The 25340-nt window shown below is 44.7% G+C and overlaps 1 protein-coding gene across 1 annotated transcript in view; it reads right to left on the bottom strand.

The window, feature by feature from the left end:
• Window positions 1-678: 678 nt before the first annotated feature.
• The window catches only part of LOC119171844 (NF-kappa-B inhibitor delta), a 31915-nt gene continuing 7253 nt past the window's right edge, over window positions 679-25340 (bottom strand). The window contains exons 3-7 of the mRNA XM_037422703.2: window positions 24288-24402; window positions 22310-22508; window positions 21794-22008; window positions 19635-19844; window positions 679-11294 (exon numbers count right to left, since the gene is read on the bottom strand). Coding sequence (XP_037278600.2) covers window positions 11271-11294; window positions 19635-19844; window positions 21794-22008; window positions 22310-22508; window positions 24288-24402 — 763 coding nt within the window. The 3' untranslated portion in view covers window positions 679-11270. The remainder of the gene's footprint in view (window positions 11295-19634; window positions 19845-21793; window positions 22009-22309; window positions 22509-24287; window positions 24403-25340) is intronic.

Below are 25340 nucleotides of genomic sequence, written 5' to 3'. Positions count from 1 at the left end.
CGATATATCGACCGGCGCAACACGCACTGGATGTCCGATTGATTGACATGTGGGGTTTAACATACCAAAACCACTATACAATTATGAGAAACGCCGTTTCCGGCTCCGGAAATTTCGACAACCTGGGGTTTTTTAATGTGCCCCCAAACCCGAGCACACGGGCCTACAGCCTTTTCACCTCCATCGAAAACACACTGGAAGATTATTTAGATTGTTACACCTCCAGTCATGGACGTTCACAGGACTTTGTCCTAGCAGGAAGGGGGTGGTGGATGAAACCCCGTGTTGCATTGGAGGGGAGAAGGGGGTCAGGTGACCCTTCTGCACCACCTTGCCAATGCCCATGTTTCCAGTAGTCTTATTTCGCAAGACTAACCAAAGAGTCCTGACCTGAAGCCGAATTCAGCAATAAATAATGTGACAGTGTTTGTGAAGTTGTTCCAAATACTCAATAATTAAAGAAATGCTGTCAGAATTACCCACCTGCTGGTGCCTTACAAGCAATACATCAACAGCTCTTTACTAAATGCTTACATGACAGAAAAATATGATTACACCAGTCTTCAATTTTGGTACTTGGTCATCCATGATTGTGTCAATGCTACTGCTTTTTGTGTCTGCAGCCATTCTGAATATTCAGCTGCTTTTCACATGTAGGTTACAGAAAATGGAAGGACATATTGAAGCAGAATGTTTTTATTATACTTCAATTTCATTTTTTATTGTAAACATACATTCTTGTATGGTTTTGCTTGATTAAACATAGCTTTGGAGCATGTATAATGCTGTACAATAATATCAACAACGAAAAATTTATTTGAGGTCAAGTCTCAATTATAAAAACATGAATCTGCTTCCCCTGTTACATCAAAACAATGCTTTACCAGGATCAACACTTGAGCATAAGTACTGTTCCACTTAAATGTAAACATCGATATCATTGCAAACATGAGACTACAATAAGACCACAAATGAGATATGTACTCAAGTAACAACAAAAGCGCTACTATATTTTTGAATGTGCCTCTTCATTCCCGGATAAGCACCAATATGGTGGCAGCAAGATCTTAATGCCCGGGGAAAAAACAACAACGAAAAAACGGAGGGAATGTGGGCTTCCTGGAAATCTTAACGCTTAATTCGTGGCAGAAGGCATAACACAAATGGTTAACAAACACACCACACGCAAAGACCACAGGGGCAAGCATCACCTATTCTCCCTCCATCCCCCCTGATGCAAAAGAAAACAAGCTTTGCAATTACTGTAAAAATGAGAATGAAGCCATGACGTGCTTCTCACAATGGCCTCCTGTGCGAATGCCTGTAGTTGTAGCAGGTACCTGATAGTTTTTGCAACAACGCCTTGGCACAGCGGCACCAGCTTGTGGCATGATGTCACCCAGTAGCTGCTGCCATCATAACTTCTGAACCGTGAACAAAGGAAGCATCACTTGCTGTCATGTCTTGCATAAAAAAACAAAAACAAAACAAAGTGCCGTAATGTTCTCTCACAAATTAAAAAATTTGAGGAGAGCCAGACCAAAGTAATAGCCTACCAATCCAGTCAAAATGAATGTTCATACGTTGCTTTCTAGCAGGAACTTCACAATGTACAGAACAACATAGGCACTTTTAACAATGAAAATGGATGCCATTGGTATTATCAGCTTCGGTACGGTCACATATTACGGAGCATCAAATGCATGTAAGAAATTGCAGGTACATGAAAACCTTTAACACTACTGACAACAACGAGGCACCAGTGAAGTGCAAAAGTTTGAAGCAAACGATAGCAAGCATGTAGTTTAAGGTAAATAGGCACTACAGAAAAAGCTCACATTATTCCAAACAACAAAACATCACAAACAAACAACAATTAAGTATCATAGAAGTCCATGATGCCAGCATCCTCGACACTACTCTTTAAACATAATAATAATGCCCAACTAAGCAACATACATTTAAAGTTAGCAACAAGTAAAGCAAAATTAAATTTCACCAACTAACAAAAAAATACTGTCTCATTCTTTACACTCTGCGTTGTACAGTTCTAAAGAGAAAACTTAAAAAGCATATATATTGTTGCACAGTGTATGAGTTGGACAAAGAAGAAGAAGCGAGGAAAATGAAAGATCTCTTAACAGCTTGGTCCTGTTTCCATCCAAGCCTTCTACCAACACACCCCAAAGGCTATACTGTGGATGTAACTTATATATGTAGAAGACAATAAGCTTGCGACATGCCGCTTTCAAAATCATTGCAACATATACAATGGCTTTCGCTTGCCCCTTACAGCACTAGTATAAAAAAAACTGTTCTGTTCCCTAGTTTCCAGATAACCGCAGCTCAGCCAAAATATTGCAGCTTTAATAACATGAGCACGTTTGTACACAGTAACACACTCAAAGCAAGGAGCTGAGGCTTAATTCATTCTCCTAAAACTTAAAAATAGTAATTGCAGGGGTTTAACATCCAATAAACAGCCATATCAATTCTCATAACACTTGTGTACCATCTCCTGTGGATGCAATGGAATTGTATAAACACACAGCATAAATGAGGCCTTTTCCCACATTATCAAATAGCTTATAGAACATTCACAATGCAAAACACAATGTAGAGCCTTACAAGTCGCTTTTTCATGACATGGTTTGGATATAGAGATGCAAATGTGCATACTTCGCAGTTAAAATACAAGATCATGCCACAGGCATCCCCTTTCATGCGAATCGATCTTGCCATATCTCTTTCATAGCATTTACAATCAACAAATGAAAAAGACTTCTTTTTGCTCGGTATAATCAGTTTAACAATCAAATATTACACATACGTCAAAGATGTACACGATGCCAGCTTTTGAACTCTTAAATTTACGATTTTAAACACACCAACGTGAGAAGTGCTTCCATTCCACTTCACTAAAAACAGTTGCAGAATCAGACTCAAGTCTCCACTTCAACAATGTAGAACACCTTGTAACAGCACTTCACAAGAAAATGAGCAGTATACGATAACTTTTTGCAAGCCAATGCACAATGACACATTAAGTTTCCACATTGTAGAATTGACACCACAAACAAGCTACATAGTAATTTAAGAGCAAGCAAACAATTTAATAGGCATTCTTCTAGTAGATCTACACAACAGACATCCTGCCAAAGCATCAAAATTCTTTTGAACATACACGATGGTCATGTCGGAAGGACCCACTCTGAATATGGTATCAACATGGCTGCATTTTGTGACTAATAAAACTGCTGTTTTTTTTGCATTTGTGTTTCGCACCTAAACCCAAAAATGAGATGCTGGTTTATGCAACTGCAAAGAGAAGTAATAGCCCAATATAATGCATAATGGCAACAATAACAGTCAACAGAGTGCAATGCCATTTACCATAAGCAAACCAAAGCCATCAAGCATGCGTTGTGAAGAAAGGTATGTTTCAGGAACCACCTGCTGAGCAGCCAGCCACGCCAGTCAGTGCCTCCTCTATTTTTTTCAGTGCCCGGACAAACGCTCTCTTCAGGCGGTCATCCGCGCGCTCCTTCTCCGCTCGCAGCTGCCGCAGTGGCGCTGCGCGAGTAGACTAAGAGATGCTGGCGCTGAACAACTTCGCGTATTAGGAAGCTCGCAAATTCGTGTTTTCATGCGAGTTTATTTGCAGTCATGCTTCTAGACGGCTCACAGATGAGGAAGGATGAAAAGTAACATAAAAATAGCGGCGCGCTGTTTTCACTGGGCTCTGTCAGACCGTGCTACCAGTTCGATATATGCATACGAGTTGTATAGCATTCGCATTTTATTTTCTCTTTCAAGCTATCGAAACCTCATTATTTGCATGCCTTAGTATATAATACTCTTGTGTACCTCTCTGCATATCTGACAAAAAAAAAACAGATTGCATTTTTTTTCATTTCTGATTAGTCACACACACAAAAGAAGCTCGCCAGTCCCCTTATGGATTCACCTAAGATGACTTGTTTGCTTGTTTGTTACAAAATATACAGAAAATATATAGTATCTTGTAAATGGTAACTGCACTATTGCTTACAAAAAAAGAAAAAAATAAAAGACATAGAAAGACATTATAAAAAAACAAAGATCCCGAGAGTGAGAAAAAAAACGATAAAATAATCACTAATATGATTACTATACCTTGACTTTGGGAGCTGACCAGATAACCGAGTAGGCCAAACCCGAATAATATGGTATGTACCATAATTACTCCAATCTAACGCGCACCTTTTTTCCGGTTAAGGGAGTTCAAAAATCGCATGCGCGTTAGAATCGAGTACGAAAAAAAAAAAATGAATACAGTCATTCTATTGCCATCAGCATTTCCAAAATGGCCGCCCCCTACGTGCGTCGGCATGGCGTGTCGGTCATTTCTGCCTATGTGTTTCCCATGTGCGGCACTTCGTACGTGTGCTGAGGAGTTCGTCATCTTGTGAGCATTAGCATCGACGGCATGGAAGGGCTGACTCCAAAAACTCGACGAGTGTACCACGATTCCGCTTTTAAAAGAAAAGTCATCGCGTGTGTCGAAACTGACAGAAATCGGGCCGCATCGCGGTAGTTCAGAGTTCCTGAAACGTGTGTGCGGGACTGGCGGACACAAAAGCAGAATATTGTCGACAGCAAAGTTTCACGCAAAGGCTTCAGTGGACCACAGCAGGGTCGGTTTCCGCAAATTGAAGAGCTGCTCGGTGAGTATGTGATTGAGCAGTGAACGGCACAGCGGCCCGTGACGACAGAACTACTCCTAGTGCAGGCTATGCAGTTAGCCTTAGAAAAAGGGCTAGTGCGAAGCCAGTTTAAAGCGAGCAGATGCTGGCTAACTAACTTTATGAAGAGGAAAGGCTTTTCCCTCCGAAGGTGAACGGGCATATGCCAAAAGTTGCCGGAGGAGTTCGAAGAAATGCTTCACAGTTTTCAGAGATTCGTCCTAAACTTGCAGCACAACAACGGCTACCTGCTTGGGCAAATAAAGAATGCCGATCAGACGCCTCTTTACTTCGACACGCCTGTCACCACAACCGTCGAGAAGAAGGGGGCGAAGCAAGTTCGCGTGCTGACATCGGGCCACGGTAAAACTATAGGGACGGTAGAGTGTACAAGAAGCTCTGAGTGGGATGAGCAGCCGGCTCTGCACTTGCATTGCAGCGAAGCGCGGTTCGTTGACAGTTCGCGTGGCGGCGCTGCGGACGCAGTGAATTGGTGTTCGCGCGTGTTGCATGTGTTTCAAGCAGCTCCAAATGTGTGCATGAGCGCTCCTGCTATGTGTATCTGTGTGCTACTGTGCTGTGGTGGGAGCCTTCACTGTTTCGAAATGAGAGCGCACTACTCAGACACGGACAGAAAAAACAAGTCATGTATCACTAACTCGCCCAGTCAACCATATTAGGAGCCTTGAGTGTTCAAATCAGTGAGTGCCAATGACTTCGGCATGACTAAAGCTAGGCTTCGCCATTGCTACGCACCAGGATGCCACACAGGCTATGCCGGCGTCAAAGCAGAAAGGAAGCTGTCGCTTTTCAGCGTTCCAAAGGATGAAAATAGGAGAAACGTCTGGGAAAGGAACCTCCATCGCAGCGACAAAGCCCTCGAGGAATACTGTGCAGTGTGTGAGCTCTAATTCGAGGACCGCTACATACTGCGTGACTACATCCACATCATTGACGGCAAAGAAGTGAGGATCGCCCGCGGTGTACCCGCGCTGGCACTAGACGCAGTGCCTACACTCTTGCCCAACGCTCCGAAATATTTGAGCTCGAAACTGATGATAATCTCATGCTGCTTTATGTGGTTTATTTGTTTCAGAATGATGAATGAACTGATTGAGGTCATGACGCCTCGATTCAAATCCGAAGCACTGTGGCCCAACTCAAATGGAGCTGCTGCATTGTCAAACTTCTTCAAGTACATCACAAACTGGGAGAAGCACGCTGTCAACGGTGTTGGATTTATCAGCAAATCAACAGCTGTTGGCTTCCGGGTGACACTGTCTAGTTTACTGTCATTATTGCAGTATGTCACAAAGGAGCTTCAGTACCAGTACCTGATGACTGCAAAGCTAAGCCAAGATCCGGTGGAAAACTTGTTCGGGATTGTGCGGCAGTCATCAGGCTGCAGTGATCATCCGACACCAGAGCAGTTTCCGATTACGGTCAATTGCCTCAGCTCTTATAATTTGGCAAGACCAGTGAGTGGTAGCAGTGTGGAGCCAGTGGGGTTGACTGCACTTTTGGACACTGGGGATGCACAACTACAACAAGCAAGCTTGCAAGAAACAATTGAAAAGCACATGGCACTAGGCGACCTCGACAGTTTGAACGATGCTGCTGGCCAGGAGCCGACTTTCCCCATTGAGCATCACAGCCTCGTGCAAAAAACAGCAACTCTCGTTTGGTTTACCACATGGCAGGCTATGCTGCCTAGAAGTGTGTGAAGACTGGCTGTGATACGTGCCGAACCCTCCCGATTCTTCCTGCGTCAGAAGGCAGAGCAAATACACAGTCTGCACTTACAAGTGTTTGCGACCAAGGTTGATTGCTCTATCCATCAAAAGAGCTGTTTGAATTTGTCAACTACCTAGAGACCATCTTCACGGGCTGCTTTAACATGAACCGCCTGCATGCATGTCGATAGCATTTTGGACGTTCTGTCACTTGTGATGAACAAGGACAAAATTATTGGCTGCGCTGCGCATGAAGCCGAAGTGAAAGCAAAGATTGTGCGCTTCTACATAGTCACTCGTCTGCACTTCCTAATAAAGGGTGTAAACAGGGCAAAACAAGAAAGACAAAAAATGGCACAGCTTTTGAAAGTGTGCAGGTGCGCATGATATCACAGTAATAGTCATAGCATCAATTTCTGAGTAGCATAACATTTGGCTGTTGTGAATAAACAGATTCACCTGCAGTTGCTTGTTCTGTTGACACGAATGGTCGAAAATTTTGTAGACTTTGCCCAGAGCCAATCTATAGTAAAGTGGGCCTTTCTGCTGCAAATCTGGACCCTTACTCATTTTCTCGTAATGATGCATGTTAAGCAATCTTAGACACCCTTGTTTTCAGCCTTCAATTCTAAGCACTTCTCTCAGGTATTCACTCTCAATCCCCGCTCGTCCCTACCTTGGTAACCTAACCATAACATTTATTATAACATTTAAGCTCCACATATTTTTTTCAAACCCTGGTTAAAAGCACTAAATTGTTTGAAGTGTTAGCACTGGTAATTTATTTCTGTGTAGTGCACTCACGGAATATCTCAGTAATTTTGCGAGTGGTCGGAGCATGCTCAAAATATTGTAATTGTGATAATGAAAGAGGATACTGAAGCATTACGACAGATTTGAGGGGTGTACAAAAAGTGCAAAAGTACGTCAACGGCAGCGATCACTCTCGAACGTTCAGACCGGTTGACGACGGCCACTGCAAATTTACATTGAACAAGTTGTAGCGCATTGACACTGCCTTCACTTCTGAACTGCAGTGGCTGCCACGACACGAAGGTGATCCATTTCTTAGAGAAATGTGACCCAATCAGTCGGCTGGTATCATTGACGCATCGCTGTCCGTATTCTAAAGGAAACACAGAAAATACACAGCACGCATTCGTTGGAAAGCCTTGTAAGATAATTCGAATTTATTTTTACTTGTTTTCTTCTACCCTCGTGTCTGTATGTAGATGCTGTAAATAGTAAAAAATAGAGCGAAATGCGAGAACGCGTGGCCGATGCGCGTTGGCACGCTTGATCGCGACCAATCCACCTCGCCCGCAGCGCCCCCTATTCAATCAACGAACGCCGCCTCAGAAAGAGCGCTCCGTTCATCCCACTCAGACTATTCTAGTACACTCTAGTGACGGCAATGCTCCGTTGCACGTCAGATAGGCACAAGCTTCTCCCATACCTCATATTTAAACAGTAGACGATCCCGAAAGGAGTCGTTTTCCCGAATGATGTGATCGTACGAGCCAACGAGAAAAATGGGTGCGTGTTGCAATCGATGTCTTACTTTTTTTTTCTGTCGTAAAAACCGGGTGCGCGTTACAATCGAAGGCGCGGTAGAATCGAGTAAATATGGTATGTCTCATATTTATTCACATTTCGAAAATTACTTCCTTGCTCTTTTTTTTTGAGTATTTGTTCAAGTGGGCTTTATGTTAAAATACGTTTAGTGTCTTCAATGAAATCACACACCGCATCAAATAAATCTCCGTGGCGATTTCCGAAAATGGAGGCAAAATTTAGAACAGTTTCTGTGGTTATACCTAGCTTCGCAAACAAAATAGCCAGAAGTATTTTCCTAATTACTGCATAGTTATGACATGAGACAAAATAATGTTCAATAGTTTCCGATTCTTTGCAGAACGGACAAAGAGGGGAGAGTGTCAGACCAGCTCTGTGTAAATAAAAATTTAATGATGGAACACGCACCGGAATCTGGAGATAATCAAGTTTTTCAACGGACTCCACCAAGATTTCCATGGAAATTTGAGACGACAAATGCAAAAACTATTCTCGTTTTCGTTCGATTCAATGCACCGAATGTTTCCTACTTCCCTTCGGGATATTTCTATGCTCAACGTGGTTTTATTACTGCCTCAAGGATTGGAGACAAAGCTAGCTTTCGGCCCCTCACCTAGTTATGCACTGCCCTCATGATCCGCCCATTTCAACCAAGCGAAGATGTTATATGATGCGGTCAAGTTATGTGACCTTCCCACGCGTCACAACATTTATGATATGTAAGATCATATGATGACGTTCTCATGTAGTTAATATTTTTTGTACCACTCGTGCTCACGCCGCTGATGCAAAAAGACGCCGGACGTCGCCGGCGATCAATTTTCAGTTTTCATGAGGCATTTAAAGCTATCGCCTTAATGCACTCACTGCACGGCTGTAGCTTCATGAAATTGCAGCTTTCGCTAGTGTTCGGGGGAGCGTGCTTGCAGTAATCAGGCAGAACGATTGGTCTCCTAATAAATACTTGTACTACACTCTAATACGTAGCCGTCATTAACAAACCGAATACTTTATACGTTATAAGTAGTGGCAGCTGAAGACTACCCATCACATTTGACAACATGGCAATTGGAATCACTAAACGGGAATCACTAAGCGGGGGGAGTGGACTAAACAGTCAACAAATGAGTCTATCAGTAACAACGCTTCCTCGCGATCACTGCGAGTGCAACGCTAGCATTACGCCCCGAATCTGAATGGTAGCCCATGAGCACCACACAGCCATTTGGCTTCTACTCTGCTCGCTACCAAATTAAGATGCCAGAGGCAAGAAGAAATAAACAGAGCTAAGCAGCCGGATATTAATACTACAACAATCCGTTTACGAATACACAGAACCTCAAGCAACTGACCACAGGCCACATTTTTCATGCTTCTCACCTTGGCTCAAGTTGAGAGTAGGCATTAGACTTCAGACTTTAACAGCGCCTAATCAAAGCATAGGCCATGATCGCAGAAATGGCTCCGCGTACAAAGCTGTTCTTATTTATTTCACGATGATTTTATTGTTTAAGCTCTTAAATGGTGAAATCACCTATTATAGTTCCTCATTTTCTGACACTTGCTTTTTCTCAGTGACAACACATCTCATGCTTTATGAAAGAAACGGATGATGACCTATATCGCTGAAAGCAGTCTAGTGGAATTTAGTGCTATTTAGTGCATGAACTTCAGGCTTGCGCATAATGTGCTATGCCACTAGAGAGTAGCAAGCATCGGGGAACATTAGGCACTCAAGCTATCAAGGTTAGCTTCTGGCACAGGCTTCTCTCAAAAATAGACTTTCAGTTAGTCAAAAAAGCAACTCTCAGTCAAGCGAACGCCGCGGTGACAAAATGATCTGCGGATCGCTTGCATGAGCTGTCTGGTATCGGCCTAGCATACGACCCGCGAGCGCCTCGATCAAGTAGTCGCGAACGACTCAAGCCTTTGAAATGAGCTAGGTGGCCAAAACAACAAGTGCTTCACGATTCTGGTTTCCAAGTTTCAATTACATCTCAACAATGTGAATACAGCCAAAAACCGAGCCGTATAGCAGCTTCGAATGCAGCCGCGGCATCCGTTTGCGCGAGAGACGGCGCGGCGGCATCTCTACTCCTGTCGCGGCACCTGGTGGCGAAACGCCGCACTAGCATCCATGGCCGCCTCCCAATGAAATCCACGCCTTCGCCCGGGCACTGAAAATATATAGGACGCGCTGGCCATGCTAAAGACCAATGATAAGTGGTAAGCTCAGCAATGCTACCAGTACATCATTAGGACACATACAATTGATAACGGTGAGCTTATGCTTGGTCCGCTGTATCTAAAACTAAAAATCTCACCGCCGAGGTAAACGAGAAAAAAGTTTTGAGCAGACATATCTTTATGAACAGCAGTAAAATAAAAATGGCTCATATGCCATCCCTATAAAAAGGCAACTGCACTACTTAACAGACGACACGAGAAAAACTTGAGCAATGATAATAACAAAAAATGACACAAATGCAGTGCCAACGTATTCGAGATGCAGCACTGTCACTTCAACAACAACAACAAAAAGAAATGGCACCTAATTTAGCGGCAGAAGGTGAATGGCGGAAAAGTTTCCTTTGTACGATGTCTCATCAGGTCCACACATGTGTTTGCGATGTTCAGTCAATGCAACTGCCTGACACACGCCCCCTTTAAGCAACAGCCCGTTGTTGAGGGAGACCGGCGAGTGCTTTTCAAAAAGGCACATACCCGCTGTGCTAGAAGCGAGCTTCTACAGGTTCTCCTTTCAACTTCTAAATTTCTGAAAATTATCTCTGTCTAGAATCGCAGAACCTCTTTGAAATCATCGGCAGCCTTCTGAAAGAGCAAGAAATCTTGGTTGCGCTCTGCCAATGAGTTGGTGAGTGCCGCAACCTTTCCTAAGTAGCATGATGCTTCTTTGAAAGGAAAATATCAGCTCAGGTGGCTGTAGGCACCGGTGACTCTGACTAAGCTCATCAGAAATGCAAATGTTTCCTGCACTCTGAATCCTACCTTTGTAATGATTGGTAGCGGGTGTCCCTTCCAAAGCACGAGTTTTAGGCACCGGTAAATGTTCCATCAAACGAGGTCAAAAATCGAGTCTTCTCCGTCGAACCAGAGTCAATTGCAAGAGCAAATGTTTCGCCTCAAGGTGCAGTCTGGTAGGGCCCACAGTTGTAAGCAGGGGGAGATAGAAGAGATAACTGGCTCTTGCAGCACAGCCAGCTGAGCTTTTCCCTCTTCAGATATCCAGAAGCAAGCCCACCTAAATAAAGAACAGATATGGCCATTCTCGAATCACTATCAACATGTATCGTAACCGCTCCAAATCCTGTTTGGTGCTTACTCAATGCTAATAATAGTGACTGCTAGGATTTTACATGCCGAAACTAATATATTTATAAACCATGCCATAGGGCCTTCTAATAACAACGTCATGAAGATTCACTTCAACCAGGTATGGTTCTTTAATGTGCATCTAAATTTTAAAAACCGGTTGTTCTCTGCATTTCACCGACATAGAAGTGTGCCAGCTGTGGCCGGGAATCGCAGTTTAGCAGTGCAACCCCTTTAGGTGCTAAACTGCTGTGGTGGTTTTGTTAATGGTAAGCATGCTCAAACTATGCTTGCACAAAACACTCGCAACACAGCAGTGACTTTTTACATTTTCCATAAGCAAAGTTGTATACTTAAGTCTGCACCGCGTTACCATCGAGTGTACTTTGGACATCACTGACACTGAAGTTTTTACAGCTTGTGTGATAGCATTCTGGCATTTTTAATGTGGGAATCGCTCCTTGCAGTGTTGCTCAATTAGACACAAGCCACTTGGGTAAAACTGTTGCAAATAAAGGAGAAAGAAGGGCAGCGGGCACGAACCAAGGGCGCTGGCTCGCTGAGTTGTTCCCTTCACCTTCGATGTAGCCAGACGATCGAGTCCGGTTTCCCTCCGTTTCTCACACTTCGTTCTGGTGCCGAAGCCCGGGATGTGCAGCTTGGGCAGTGCGAGGCGAGACGGCGTCGTGGGTGTTGCAAAATAATAACGAAGGGACTATGGAGCGTGCCGCACTCTATCGAAGAAGAGGAAGCAAAGGGTGAATCTGGGCACGCGCACGTGTTCTGAGCGGTTCGCCGCTAGAATTGACAATAAACGGGCGTGACCCTTTCACATCTGGGCGACGAGTAATTTCGGTACATTTTGGTGCCGTAAAACACGGGACTGCCGCTCGAGAGACTTCCTTTCACGTTACGGCCATGGCGAACTCTGACCACCTTTGGAAGAAGCGCGGCTCAATCAGATCTGGTGTCACCCGGGCCCTGGAACTACTAACAGACCTTCTGCAGCAACCGGATCCTGACGCCTCTCAGATAAATGGTCACATGGTTTATTTCAAAGACAAGGAGGCAGTACTATCGAAGCTCGACGACATAATCCTTGTGACTACAGATGAAGAAGTCCTAGACAACGAAGTAGGAACGGCGCAAGAATACAACGAGAAAATTCTCTGCGCGGTACCAAGCGCCAAGTTCTGGCTTCACGAGCGTGAGAGGACGGCCAGAACGCAGGCTCAAGCAACTGATCCCAGGCTAAGCTACCTCGCGTCTCTGAACTTCGCTGACGCAGCAGGCCAGGTGAGAGAGCACCGTCAGCGTTCAGTTCAACTACCGAAGCGACAGATAGCGACTTTTGATGGTAGTCTCCGTGAATGGCAGTCTTTTTGGGACCATTTCGACGCTACCATCCACAAGAACACCGAGCTGCCACGCATCGAAAAATTCAAGTACCTCCTCACCTACTTGACTGAAAGCGCGAAGCAAGCTGTGGAAGGCATTCGTCTTGCGGAGCGAAATTACGACTTTGCAATCAAGACTCTCACGGATCGTTTTGGACGCCAGGATTTGCTTTTGAACGAGCCTGTTGATCATCTACTTGCGCTAAGCCCTGTGAAAAGCTTGTCAGAGTTCTCAAAGCTTTGTCTGCTGCACGATAGTGTGCAGTTCCATGTTACTGTATTGGAAGGCCTCAGAGTTGCGCTTGACGAGTACGCCCTAATCTTAAACAGTGTCCTGATGCGATGTCTGCCAGAGGATCTTGCCATTATGTACGCGACTAGCCGTGGGGTTACTAACGTTTCTCCGCATTCAAGTGGAAATACGGGAAGAGGGCTGGCTACAGTCTCGTCGTGCATCGCAAGATGAACCCAGGACCCAGATATCTGAAAAAGTGCATGCCGTGGAACGCATACCATCAGTGTCAGCACTAACCGGATCTACATTGCCCGTCAGACCGCCATGCCCACTCTGTCAAACCAACGATCATGCTATCGCTGTCTGCAACGCCAACCTATCAGCTGAGGAGAAGCGAGCAAGGCTGCCATATACCAATTGTTGCTTTCGCTGCGAAACACGCAATCACATCGCCAGATTGTGCCGAAATTCTATCGGCCTCAAGTGTGGTAGCTGTCGGCGGAGCCACCTGACGATTCTCTGCGAGTTATCCAAGCCAGCGGGACTTTCACGACCAAAGAATAAGTCACCCACGTCTCATAAAACCCCGTCAGGTGTCGTGCGAACTGTCGTGGCCGCCCAAGACAGTCACACCGAATCTACTCGTGTGTTATTGCAGACAGGCCGAATTTGGGCAGAGTTCGGAGGCCAATGACTCCTTGTGCGATTACTGTTGGATAGTGGCAGTCAGCGGTCATACATTCATGAAGACCTGTCAAGGATTCTTCAGTGCTCCGTCGCGGGAAAAAAACAGCTGTCTCTCGTCACGTTCGGCGAACCAAGTTCATCAAGACAAATCTACACAGAGCGTGTGAGCGTGCGACTGCGCAGCCAGTTCGACGACTCCGCAGTAACCGTGGAAGCATCAACGATTCCGGAAATATGCACCGTCACAAGCCCACCGCTCGACCCCAACATTTCGCACTGGCTTGATGAACGGGGGTACAACGCAGCTGACAGCCGTCAACGAAATGCATGGCGACCCGAAGAGATAAGTGTCCTCATCGGATCCGACGCTTATTGGCAAGTTGCCACTGGGAAAATCGATCGCTTCAGCAGAGGTACAACTGCGATCAAAACTACTTTTGGATGGATGGAGCAAGGCCCCATGAAGTCCAACTTAAGCGCCCCATCTAGCGCGCTGTTTGCCGTGAGTCACGGTTCTGCTACGAACATCGACGTATCATCACTGTCACCTTTCAATGCTATCGGAATCGATGGAATGCATTCTCGAACCTTTGAGAAGCATCACTTCCAATCTGCATTCGAGCAGGGAAATAAGTGGCATCAACTTGATGAAGCCGTGGCCAGCGGCAGAACCATGGAACAATCTGATATGCCAGGCCAGCGAGTCGACAGTCGTCATGAACGCACAAGCTTTTGTCATCAACAGCCCCTGTGTGGTAACGCCGACTTTACGCGACTTGTTCCAGACCGGTCACGGTCGCGCCTTCGACATTCGTCACGTCGAGTATACCGCTCTCAAGTATGCCAGGATTATTATGTATCTAATAGTGGTCGGTCTCAAGTATGTGAAGGTGTACGACAGCCGCAAATCAATTACCCCGATGCTCAGACGCTGCCGGAAGCAAGGAGAGCGGCGTGCAAGAAATTACATGCTGTTTATCAACTGCGAAAGCCCACTTAAGAACGTTTCGACCGCAGAAGGAATGCAAAAAGCGCAACAGTTCCTTTGAGGACGATGTATACGATAAGGGCAACATGGCGCAGGGCGATTCTCTGGACTACTTGCCTCACCTTCACCATACGCAGTCCGGCGGAAGAGATACATATATGGTTCGGCTGGAGGAATCCCATCAGGCTCATAAGCCTGGCTCAACACTAGAAACTAGAATCACCGGCAAACCGAATAAAGCATCTCGCTAACGCAATAAAGTTGGCATTACACCACGAAGATGTCGCAACAGCGATACCAACAAGCTCAAATGCTTCATCCCGTTAAATTTATTACTGACAGATCGAGACACCTCACTACGACACCATGCCTCCGCCTTGGGGCTCTCGAAAGAACATGTATCGAAACGCAAGGCTCGTTATTGCCAACATCTTGCAGTTGGCCAACTAAAAACATGCCAGCGAGTCGCCCACATATCTATATCAGGGATTATTGCTACCGCGAAGTTTCATCTTTGACGCGTGCGATTCATCTTGGGACCCCTGGGAGGATGTCGCAAAACAATAACGGAGGAACTATGGAGCGTGCCGCACTCTATCGAAGAAGAGGAAGCAGAGGGTGAATCAGGGCACATGCACATGGTCTGAGCAGTTCGCCGCTAGAATTGGCAATAAACAGACGTCTCTCTTTCACATCTGGGCGACGAGTCATTTCGCTACAGCGAGAGTCGGAAAGCCGGGCGAAGGCAAGGTCGCAGCCGGCTGCGATGTGCCTGCGAAGGGGTCACCGAGTGAAGCGGTTGTGAAGTCGACAAATGACGGCGGGGTTGGTGACTGCGGCTCGGTCGCGCGTTGAACCTTTTCTTTAGCGCAGATGACCCAATCTTCGTATTCGCTGGCGTTGCTCACGTCTGCCTAGAGGTCCTCACCGTGTAGTGCAGCTTGAACCTCCTTGTCAAAGGTGATGAGGTGGGCGTGTTTGCTACAATGATGCGGATGAACTCCTGGAGCCTGTGAGCAGGGGTCATCGAGTCTGCCAGCAGGGTGTTGAGAGTCGACATTGCCTTGGTGATGCCTGTCCGGTAGATGCCACGCTGTACTCAGAGTTTGTCCATTGTCAAAAGTCAACGGCCAGGCGACCGGGCGGGTTTCGGCACCAGAACGAAGTGTGAGAAACGTTTCTCACAAAAACTATAACTTTCCTGGAGCTTCAACATGCACTTTTCAAGAAGTTACTAAAATTTTAGCCAACAATCTATCTCACTTGCATAAAGGTTATGCCAGTGTAGGGGCCACAGCTCTGAATCACAGAATATTACTTTAGCGCTTAACAAATAACATTTAGTGTTCTTTGGGAAGTACATTTTTATTCAGTAAATTGCAATGATTGATTCATAAGGCAAAAATAGTGGACAATCTTTTCTTGTTGACATCAGTGCGATGACATGAAATCGATTTTTCCCCCATGTGCTTTCCCTCTTTTGAAGGAGCACTCTGGAAATCTTGCTAGGCTGAATGGTTTTACAGTGCAAAATTGTCTTTCTGTACAAGCGAATGCAACCTAATATGCAGCCTGAAAATACATGGCACCGTTGCGAGATAGCGCGGAAATTTCACGGTGGCTTTGCTACAGGCTTTTGTATTCGGTTTTGTGTATCCAGTTACACCTTCCTGCAGTAAAGAAAGCTTTGATAACTCGGGAAGAAACAGCTACTAAAGCAGTGGGACTGAAGTGGGAGTATGATCCAAACTTTCATAAAATTTAGGCAGTTGCACAATTAGTTCCAAAATTATTACCTGGTCAAAAAACACTGCCGCTTCTCCTTGTGCACAAATTTATGATTCACCACTGAGCAGCCATTGCCTAATCTGCTCTTAATTGTGGCGTCTACTTCAATCACATTTAGGAACGACACCACCGTTTTAAAATAGCGTCAGGAGTTGAGGCATTGACACTCTATGCCATACACAAAAAGTGGACCCCTGCATCTATTTTCAATGAACGTTTCCCTACAGATGCTGAAACACTTGATGCTGTTGTCCACAAGCTGTAGGACATTTTCTCTATGACATAGGACATTTTCACATTATGCTGAAACTGGAGAAAATATTAGAGCTTTTTGGTGTATATTGCTTTACATAGGACATTTTCACATTATGCTGGAACTGGAGAAAATATTAGAGCTTTTTGGTGTATATTGTGTGTCGTTTTTTCAAAGTTATGGTACTACCAATCTACTTGAGCGCTTCGAATGTTTGAGCGAGTATTTCAGTATTCAAATACGCTTTGATGTCAAATTAAAATTTTTGAGATCTTCAGCTATTTGAAAGTAACAAATTGTTTTCACATTTTCAAAATACGGAACTCCTCTGAAAAAGAGGTTTCACTGAAGCAAGAGGCTGTTATGCAGTGAAACAGTCTATTCAAAAAAGACCCACACTGCCATGAAGCCATACTTCAAGGTTAAATGCACATATTACCTGCAACCCAATTAATTTATTTTCATACTACTGAAATGTGTTACATACAGACTGAATATAGCAAATATTAAACGTGTTTTATGACTTACAGCTAGCACACAACTACTATTCAAATACTGGTACTAGCACTATTCAAATTTGATTTCACTTCGCTTATAACAAAAGTGATATTTGCACAAACCTTACACTAATTCCTAAGGTATTGTGCAAGTTAGTTGGGCCATGAACAAAATTAACATTTTTTTTAAATTTTATGTGATACAGTCGACTCTCGGTAATTCAAAGTCGCTTAATTGGAAGTTTCGGTTAATTAGAAATGAGCAAGTGGTCCCATCAGTTTTGCATGCAATCGTATGGAAAAAAATGCTCGATAATTCGAAGTTAAAAACCCATAATATTGGTTAATTAGAAGTTTTTTCAATCGACAGTCTCGTCGCGACCGTAATTTTACAGTAAAATGGGGAACTTTTCATATGCCAAAACATCTGCCGGACCGCGCTGGTGTCTTCGCCATCACTACTGTCCGCAGCGCCACATATTCTTGAAGCGGCAATCTTTTTAACGCTGGCGAATCGCATCGGCGGCATCGACTGACTCTTTAGTTGACTTTTGTCGAGACTCGAGTGTGTCACCGCGTCACCCGCGCGCTGGGTTGATTCCACACGTGTTTCCGCTCTTCTGATTTTGAGTGTTGTGGTGGCGACGTACGTTTGATAATGGCAACTCATGGCCCTTACCGAACGCTAGACCTAGCGACGAAAGTCGAAGTCTTGAAGGAAGTTGACCAGGGAGGCACCGCCAAACAAGACATTGCAAGAAAGTACGGCATTAAGCCTAACACGCTGTCGACTTTCATAAAGAATAAGCGCTCAATATTGGATGCGTTTGAAAGTGAAAAATTCAAGACATCGCGGATGCGCACCGGCGCCTACCCCGAGTTGGAGGAAGCACTGCTGATTTGGATCAGAGAGGCACGAAACAACAAACTTCCTCTCAGTGGTGAAGTCGTCACGGCAAAAGCGTCATCGCTTGCTGAAATGTTGGGCATCAACGACTTCGCTGCTTCGGATGGGTGGCTTAGGCGTTTCAAACATCGCCACGACTTGATTTTTAAAAGCGTGTGTGGGGAGAAGGCGTCAGTCGATGAGGAAATGTGCCTGACATGGAAAGCGGGCAAGCTTCGCGAGTACCTCGAAGAATACCAGCCGGCAGACATTTTTAATGCAGACGAGACTGTGCTTTTTTATCGGCTACTACCGGAGAAGACCCTGACATTTAAAGACGACGACTGTTCTGGAGGCAAAAGAAGCAAAGAGAGAGTGTCAGTGCTAGTCGCGGCGAACATGACTGGCACAGAACGGTGTCGCCTGCTTGTGATCGGGAAGGCTGCCAAGCCTAGGTGCTTTAAAGGCGTGAAGACGCTTCCTGTGGATTATGCCTCGAACAGAAAGGCGTGGATGACATCCGATATATTCAAGGACTGGATCACCAAACTCGACCGCAAGTTCGCGCAATCAAGCCGTAAGGTGTTGTTCCTTGTGGACCAATGTAGTGCCCGCATGAACGTACCTGCCTTGAGTGCCATCCGTCTTGTGTACCTGCCTGCAAACACGACGTCCGTGTTGCAGCCCATGGACCAGGGCATAATAAAAAATGTGAAGGTATTGTATAGGCAGCATCTCGTCGAGCGCATGCTTTTGTGCATGGACAACTCGTCGCAATACGAGGCGAGTTTGCTTAGTGCCATCAACATGCTAGCGCGAGCTTGGACCCGCGTGAAAGAAGAAACCATCGCCAATTGTTTCCGGGCCTGTGGTTTCATGGAAAACTCGGGGGATGCTTCTCCTTGTGCGCCAGTGGAAGTGCAAACAAATGAGCTCGACGACGGTAGCTTTCGCGCCGCTCTCGGTGACGTCCGTTTTGACGAGTATGTCGCTGTGGACAGCAACGTCGAAACATGTGGTCCACTAACGGACAGCGAAATCGTGCAGATGGTTCGGCCCCATGACTGCATTCCTGAAAATGACGATGATGACGACGACATCGGAAATGAGCCACCACCGAGGGCTGCCGATGTAGCTGCGGGTCTTGCTCTTGCGCAGCGGTTTTTTGTTGGAGAACACAACGCCGAAGAAGCACTTCGACACGTGTATTCCTTACAAAACTTGCTAGCCGCAGCCAGATTCGGCAAGCAGAAGAAGATGACAGACTATTTTTCCTCAAAACTGTCGCGCTTTTAAACTAATAAAAGTGCCGTTTTTAGTGCTTTTTGCTTAATTTGAAGTTCGTTTAATTCGAAGTTTTTTGCGGTTCCCGTGAACTTCGTATTAACGGGAGTCGACTGTATGTTATTCCAACTCGTTCTTTTCAAATTGTATGACCAAATCACTGTTCACTTCGTACCTCAAATTTACCTATCGCCTATCTCTACAATATATTAATTTCAAAGCACAGCCTTTATTATAACAGTTCACTAGCATACCTCCAACTGCAGGTCAAGGGGCAGCAGGTCAATCGGGCGCATCCCTTCGTTGTTCAGTGCCTCTACTGGTGCCCCATGGTGCACCAAAAGGCGCACCAGCCGCTCTACCTTTTGGCCAGCGGACCGGCAAGCCATGTGCAGCGCTGTGTCACCCGCATGGTTGGCAATGGAAACCAGTCTGCTGGGGCTGTCCACATTGAGCAGCAGAAGCTGTAAAAGACACCAACATACCGACAGGTTTTCCCATCTTCTAGCAGAAAATTGTTGCAACCTCTCTCCATCATAATATTTATCATAAATACATATTTCTGAAATGAGAAAAGAAGGGGCCATTCTTTTGTTTAGTTGTTGGTATAGCCACGTGGTCTGCATCCTGGGGAGAGCAAGGCTTAGAGCACGTGGATTGTAGGCAAGCTCGAAGCGAGTGAGTACGGAAAGCTCGTATGTGGTCATAGTTTTCTGTAAACAGCTTCTTCTATCTCCGATTCTGAGTATCGTGATACCCCACAATTTGTCTGAAGAATTTATATTCAGCAATTAAAAAAATGCACATTTTTGGGACACATTCTGCAGAAAAAAATCGACCCTTGAAGGGTCAAAGTAACTACTGCAACAAGTGTAAAAAAAATTACTTTGTTGACAAGGATGTCGGTCCTTAATAACCACAAAGTTTTACTAAATTCTTAAGCCACTTCAGCTTCCTATTAAGGAGGCCTTGCAACATTTCTTCTGCATGGCAAGAAAACACAGCCGATCGATTGTCAAGGCTCCTAAGAACATGCGTGCCAAATATAGCGCAGCATGCAGCCTGGAATTTACAATTCTTGGAGTGAGCTGGGAATTGTTCCCTTCTCCGTCTACAAATGATACCATGTACCCAAATTTCAGGTCAATGGCCGATTTGAACATCATGGGCTGCATAGTTACCATGACTGCCACAAGACGCTGCCATATGCCGAAGTACGTGCTCGGCATCACACTGAAACTCGACTGCGCATTCGAAGGAGAAAAAAAAGGGGGTGCTCAAGGTTATTCTGCGGACAAGACAATTTCTTCCCCCCTTGCCATCTCTCCCTGCTTTGCTTCCAGCGTGCTTGTTGGGATGAGGAAAGAGAGAAAGCCATTAGACCTTGCGATAAACGTCGACCTTTGCTTGTACTCGACCTCTTCTAAAAACTTTTGCGGCAGTTAATTCTTGAGGCAATAGACTCCTTTAATGAAGCCATTCAGTGATTATGTAAAGTGTTGCAAGGTCCCTTTAGAGGAACATTACAGGCAAGTAACAATTTATGTCAGAGTGAAAGCTCAATGTATGATTTCTAAAATGACAATATTATAAGTAGCATTGCCCAATTACCAAGAAATTAAAGTAATTAAGGCATAAGAACATATGCGCCACGAGTAGGATATTCGCAAAATGATCCCGATGACATCAGAGTTACCACCTACAATTATTAACTAGTAATCAAACTAGCTGCACTAAATAAGGAACCTTTCATCAATAGATGTAATAAAATGCTACTTGTTCATTTCCGTTTGATTCATAAAAAGATAACGAACCACCGGGCGTTACTAAGAGGAATGGCGCGAGTGGTTCAAAAGTTAAATTTTTGTCTGGTTAAACTGGACAGGTCGAGCCATCTAGCAGGGCCCAGTTGAACCAAGCACACTTGCCATCTTAGAGGCCATGGCCGGAAATTGTTCAATGGCCGTTGTTGCTCCTGTGGTTCCCGCTACTTTCGCTCTGCTGCTACTAGTGTCAGTAGCTGCACAGTAAAGCCGTGCAACATTATGCACGGCAACAGTGATGCGAGTGTTCCCACTTTGAGGCGGGTAATTCGAAGTCTGCTAACGCGATGCAAACCACTAAAACGTGATTTTATTTCAAAATAAGCACTTCCTTGGCACAAAAGCAGCACTAATAGGTTTCTGGGCCGCTACTTCAGCAATCAACATGTCCTTGATATTTGCGTTTAGTGTCCCTTTAAGAAAAAGCTGCTTTTAGATTACAAGCAAGGTTTTCCAGCAAAACATGCCGCCATGTCTCTCACCTAGGAAATAAAGTACTGCATTTTCAATAAAGCTAGACAGCCCAAGTAAACTGACGTGGCTGCATCCCCACTGGCATTGAACACTGCAAACACGAGCCATGTGCATACCTCAACAAGGTCGACCTTGTAATGTTGGGCAGCGTAGTGCAAGGCAGTCTCTCCCACCCGATCCTGCAAGCTCAACTGGGCATTGGTAGTGGTGGCCAGCAGTTTGACCGCTCTGTAGCTGTTAATCGTCTCGTACGTGGGCGGCTGGCCTTTGCTGTTCTCGATGCACAGTTGACCTCCATGGGACAAGACGGCCAGGTGAAGTGGTGTGCGCCCTAGCAACCCCATACAGGCAAAGACATCCATGCGGTGATTTTTACAATTTCTGTCATTATTATAGCAGCTAACATTCTTTTGACAAGTATGAAATGTTAAAATTGCCAAAAATTTGCCAAGAAAACCAAGATTCTGAATGCTTTTTGCAATAGATAATTCAACGTGAAACCATGTTGAATCATGTTTTTTAACACAAAAGTCGATGGTCAGTCTAAACTGGTTTGAATATTTTTTTTGGGTGTCCTTTAAGAAAGTCCTTGTCATGATTCAATGGGTGAGGGTGTGAGAACAGCTGCCAACCTTTGAGATCTTGGGCATTGACTGAGGCAGGGCATGGGGGTGCCAGCAACTGCTCAATGCAGGAATGGCCTCCTCGCTCAGCCGCCAGGTGCATGGCCGTGGCCCCATCCTTGTTTTGCGCGTCCCGCTGCACGCCTGCCTCACACAACACACCCACTACGAGTTCCTGTCGTAGCATGCACGCATAGTGCAGTGCTGTCTGCGAAAACAGATGCCATCCAGGGGACCAATGTAGAAAACCTGATTTCATATTGATAACAGAATTGCCGTTACTTTCACTTCATGCAATATGAGGTACCACATGGCACATCCTTTTATCATCATAAACCTGTCTTATGTCTACCGCAGACTCACCACGGTGGGTCCGCAGTTATGCCTAGCAACGACTTCGAGCAAAAAGCGCCCCCCCCCCCCTTTTTTGTACGCTCGATAATTTTTACCACCATGGCAGCTGCAAGAAAATTTTAGAGCACTTTTACGTAGTTTTAGTGAAGATATTTTTAAAGCAAATAGAAAATTGGCTACAGACCCTGAAGACGCGATTTCCAAAAAATCAATTTTTTTACGTCTCATTCAGAACAAATTCCTATACGACTCCTGATTCTCTCTGGTTATAAGAAACCTTTTTAGTGTTTCCATAAAAGTCTGTGGTAAGAATACTTAGATTTTACATACTCCTTTTACAACAGACCAAAATCCTCTTCAATACGGAGGTCTGTTGTAATGAGGTTATACTGTACGTGCATCATCTCAACCTTATTCCTTGGTGGACTTCCTTTACGTGAGTAGGCCCCCCTGTTAATTTTTAGCCTAGATAGACGTACTCTTTAACCTATGTGTCCTTTCAAATGCGAGCTAATTGCCAAACGAATCCTAAAGACACAGCTAAATTCGGTAAACTGGTCAAAAGTCCGCAATTAAAACAGCACAAAACATGAAAACAGAAAGGAAACTATAATTGGGAGTACAATTCCAGACTCACTGCTACTATTATTTCCCGTACATCATGTACAGTGCTCACAGATTGGAAGGAGACAAAAATGTTAATATCAGAACAAATAAGTACAACTGCTCGAGATAAGCACATCATGCTGCTATGAATCTGGTCACCACAGGTAATGTTAGTTAGGTGCAAGTGTGCCATGTCAAAACTACATTGAAGTGACACGGACTGAAGATGATGTAAAAAAGAGCACAGGAATCCTGAAGACCTGAAGCAAAAAGCACGAAGGGGAAGATGGAAGTTTGCAATCGAAAATTCGTAAGCAGGGGGTCTGTGCGTGGAGTTGTTTTTTACATAGCTGCAACTGTTATGTAGTATATATATATACATACTGTATAAAATGTAGGGGCCCTGAAAAAGACAAAGCCCATTAATCGAAACATCGGTTCCAGCACACACCCTATTTATGAATTTCTCATTAGTCCTAAACTGTCACTTTTCCTGATATGAGCTGTGCACTTGTGTACAAAGCAATATAATGAAAAAAAAAAGTCAGTTTTTCTGTAAGAGTGAAGCCACAAATTTAAATGTTAGACGAAGTAAGGCTAGCAGCTAAATCCTTTAGCACCTGACCTGATGGAGCCCAACAAAACACTCGTGTAAGGCAATTTGACACACACCTCTACACCTGCTTAGTTAAGTACACAGCCTGCTAGACATGCATCTTTATCATGGAGCCATAATGGGCATGTCGCAGGACGAATGATGGCATTTCCTCGCTACTTGAAACTTTATTGTCCACTGCCTTCGCACACTTTAACTTGCACACAGCACATACGAGTCAATGATGCCATTGAAATGAACTTAACATAAAACTAACAGCGACAGTAAAAAGGTGCCTCGTGTTTCCATATACTAGCTGCTATTGTAATAAAATGGAGCTGCTAAAACAACATGCTCATAAACAACATACTACATTTCCTACGGTACACTGCACAAGAGCTGGCAAGAAATATATAGCAGAAGTCAGCACACCTGCCCCATGTGGTCGCACGATTCAAGGAGCCGGCAACTGTTGTCCCGGAGAAGCCGCACCACCAACTTGTAGAACAGTGCGAGATTCCCGCTGGCCACAGCTTCATGCACATACCTGCCAAGATTGCCAGGTTCAAAATATCAAAAGGAGACAAGAAATCTCAGGGTAGCTAAAAGTCCCCTGCTCAATGACAATGCTAAAATTAGAAAGAAAAACAGTGCTTGGCTCGAGTGCGAAAATTTTTCACACGGAATGATTACCATCATCCTTTTCAGCCTATTTCATGTCTCCCACAGGATGAATGCCTCTCCCAATGACATGTATGTTTAAGAACCCTAGATGGTAGAAATTTCCGGAGCCCTCCACTACGGCGTCTCTCTTAATCATATGGTGATTTTGGAACGTTAAACCTCAACCTCAATTATTGTTATTTCCTAACGATCTCCAATTTCCCCTATCCTGTGCGAGCTGGTTCCATTTTATGCTTGTGGACTTACCGATTCTGTCACTCCATCTGACCCTCTGTAGCTGCATTTCCCATCTCTTGCCATTGAAACATGAATTTGGAAGGCCAGTATGTTTGCAGCCCAAAATACAAGATATGGTGTACGCTTCGCTACCAAACAAACGATCATGATAATGATAGTAACTGCAAACTATGCATTCCACAAGCGGTGTCATGTTATCAATTATTTGCATTGAAGTGTAATATTGGGGTCATTTGATCATAACTATATTACATAATGTTGTACTGTGCTGGCAAACATGTTGCCAATTGCTGTAAAACTCCCTCCTAACGGAGCCACTCAGTGAAGCAAAAAATGTTTGCAGTTACAATGGCTACTTGCATATTCATCATATTGAAGAAGCTACGACTTAATGTCCAAAATCAGTTCTCTTGGCTCGAGGACTTCTCCTGCTAGAGAGGAGCATTACCTCGAGAAGTTAAATCTAACTTCCTTATTGAAGTAACTGTAAATCATAATGGTGCTTCCATTAGCACAGCCACTAGGCTGGTATCAATGAATATTCTCTTGCACTTAAACATAAAT

The sequence above is a fragment of the Rhipicephalus microplus genome, chromosome 4 (genome assembly GCF_043290135.1).
Source record: "Rhipicephalus microplus isolate Deutch F79 chromosome 4, USDA_Rmic, whole genome shotgun sequence".
NCBI classification, from domain to species: domain Eukaryota; kingdom Metazoa; phylum Arthropoda; class Arachnida; order Ixodida; family Ixodidae; genus Rhipicephalus; species Rhipicephalus microplus.
Note: the sequence above shows the minus strand (reverse complement) of the source record. Positions and strands in the feature narration are given on the sequence as shown.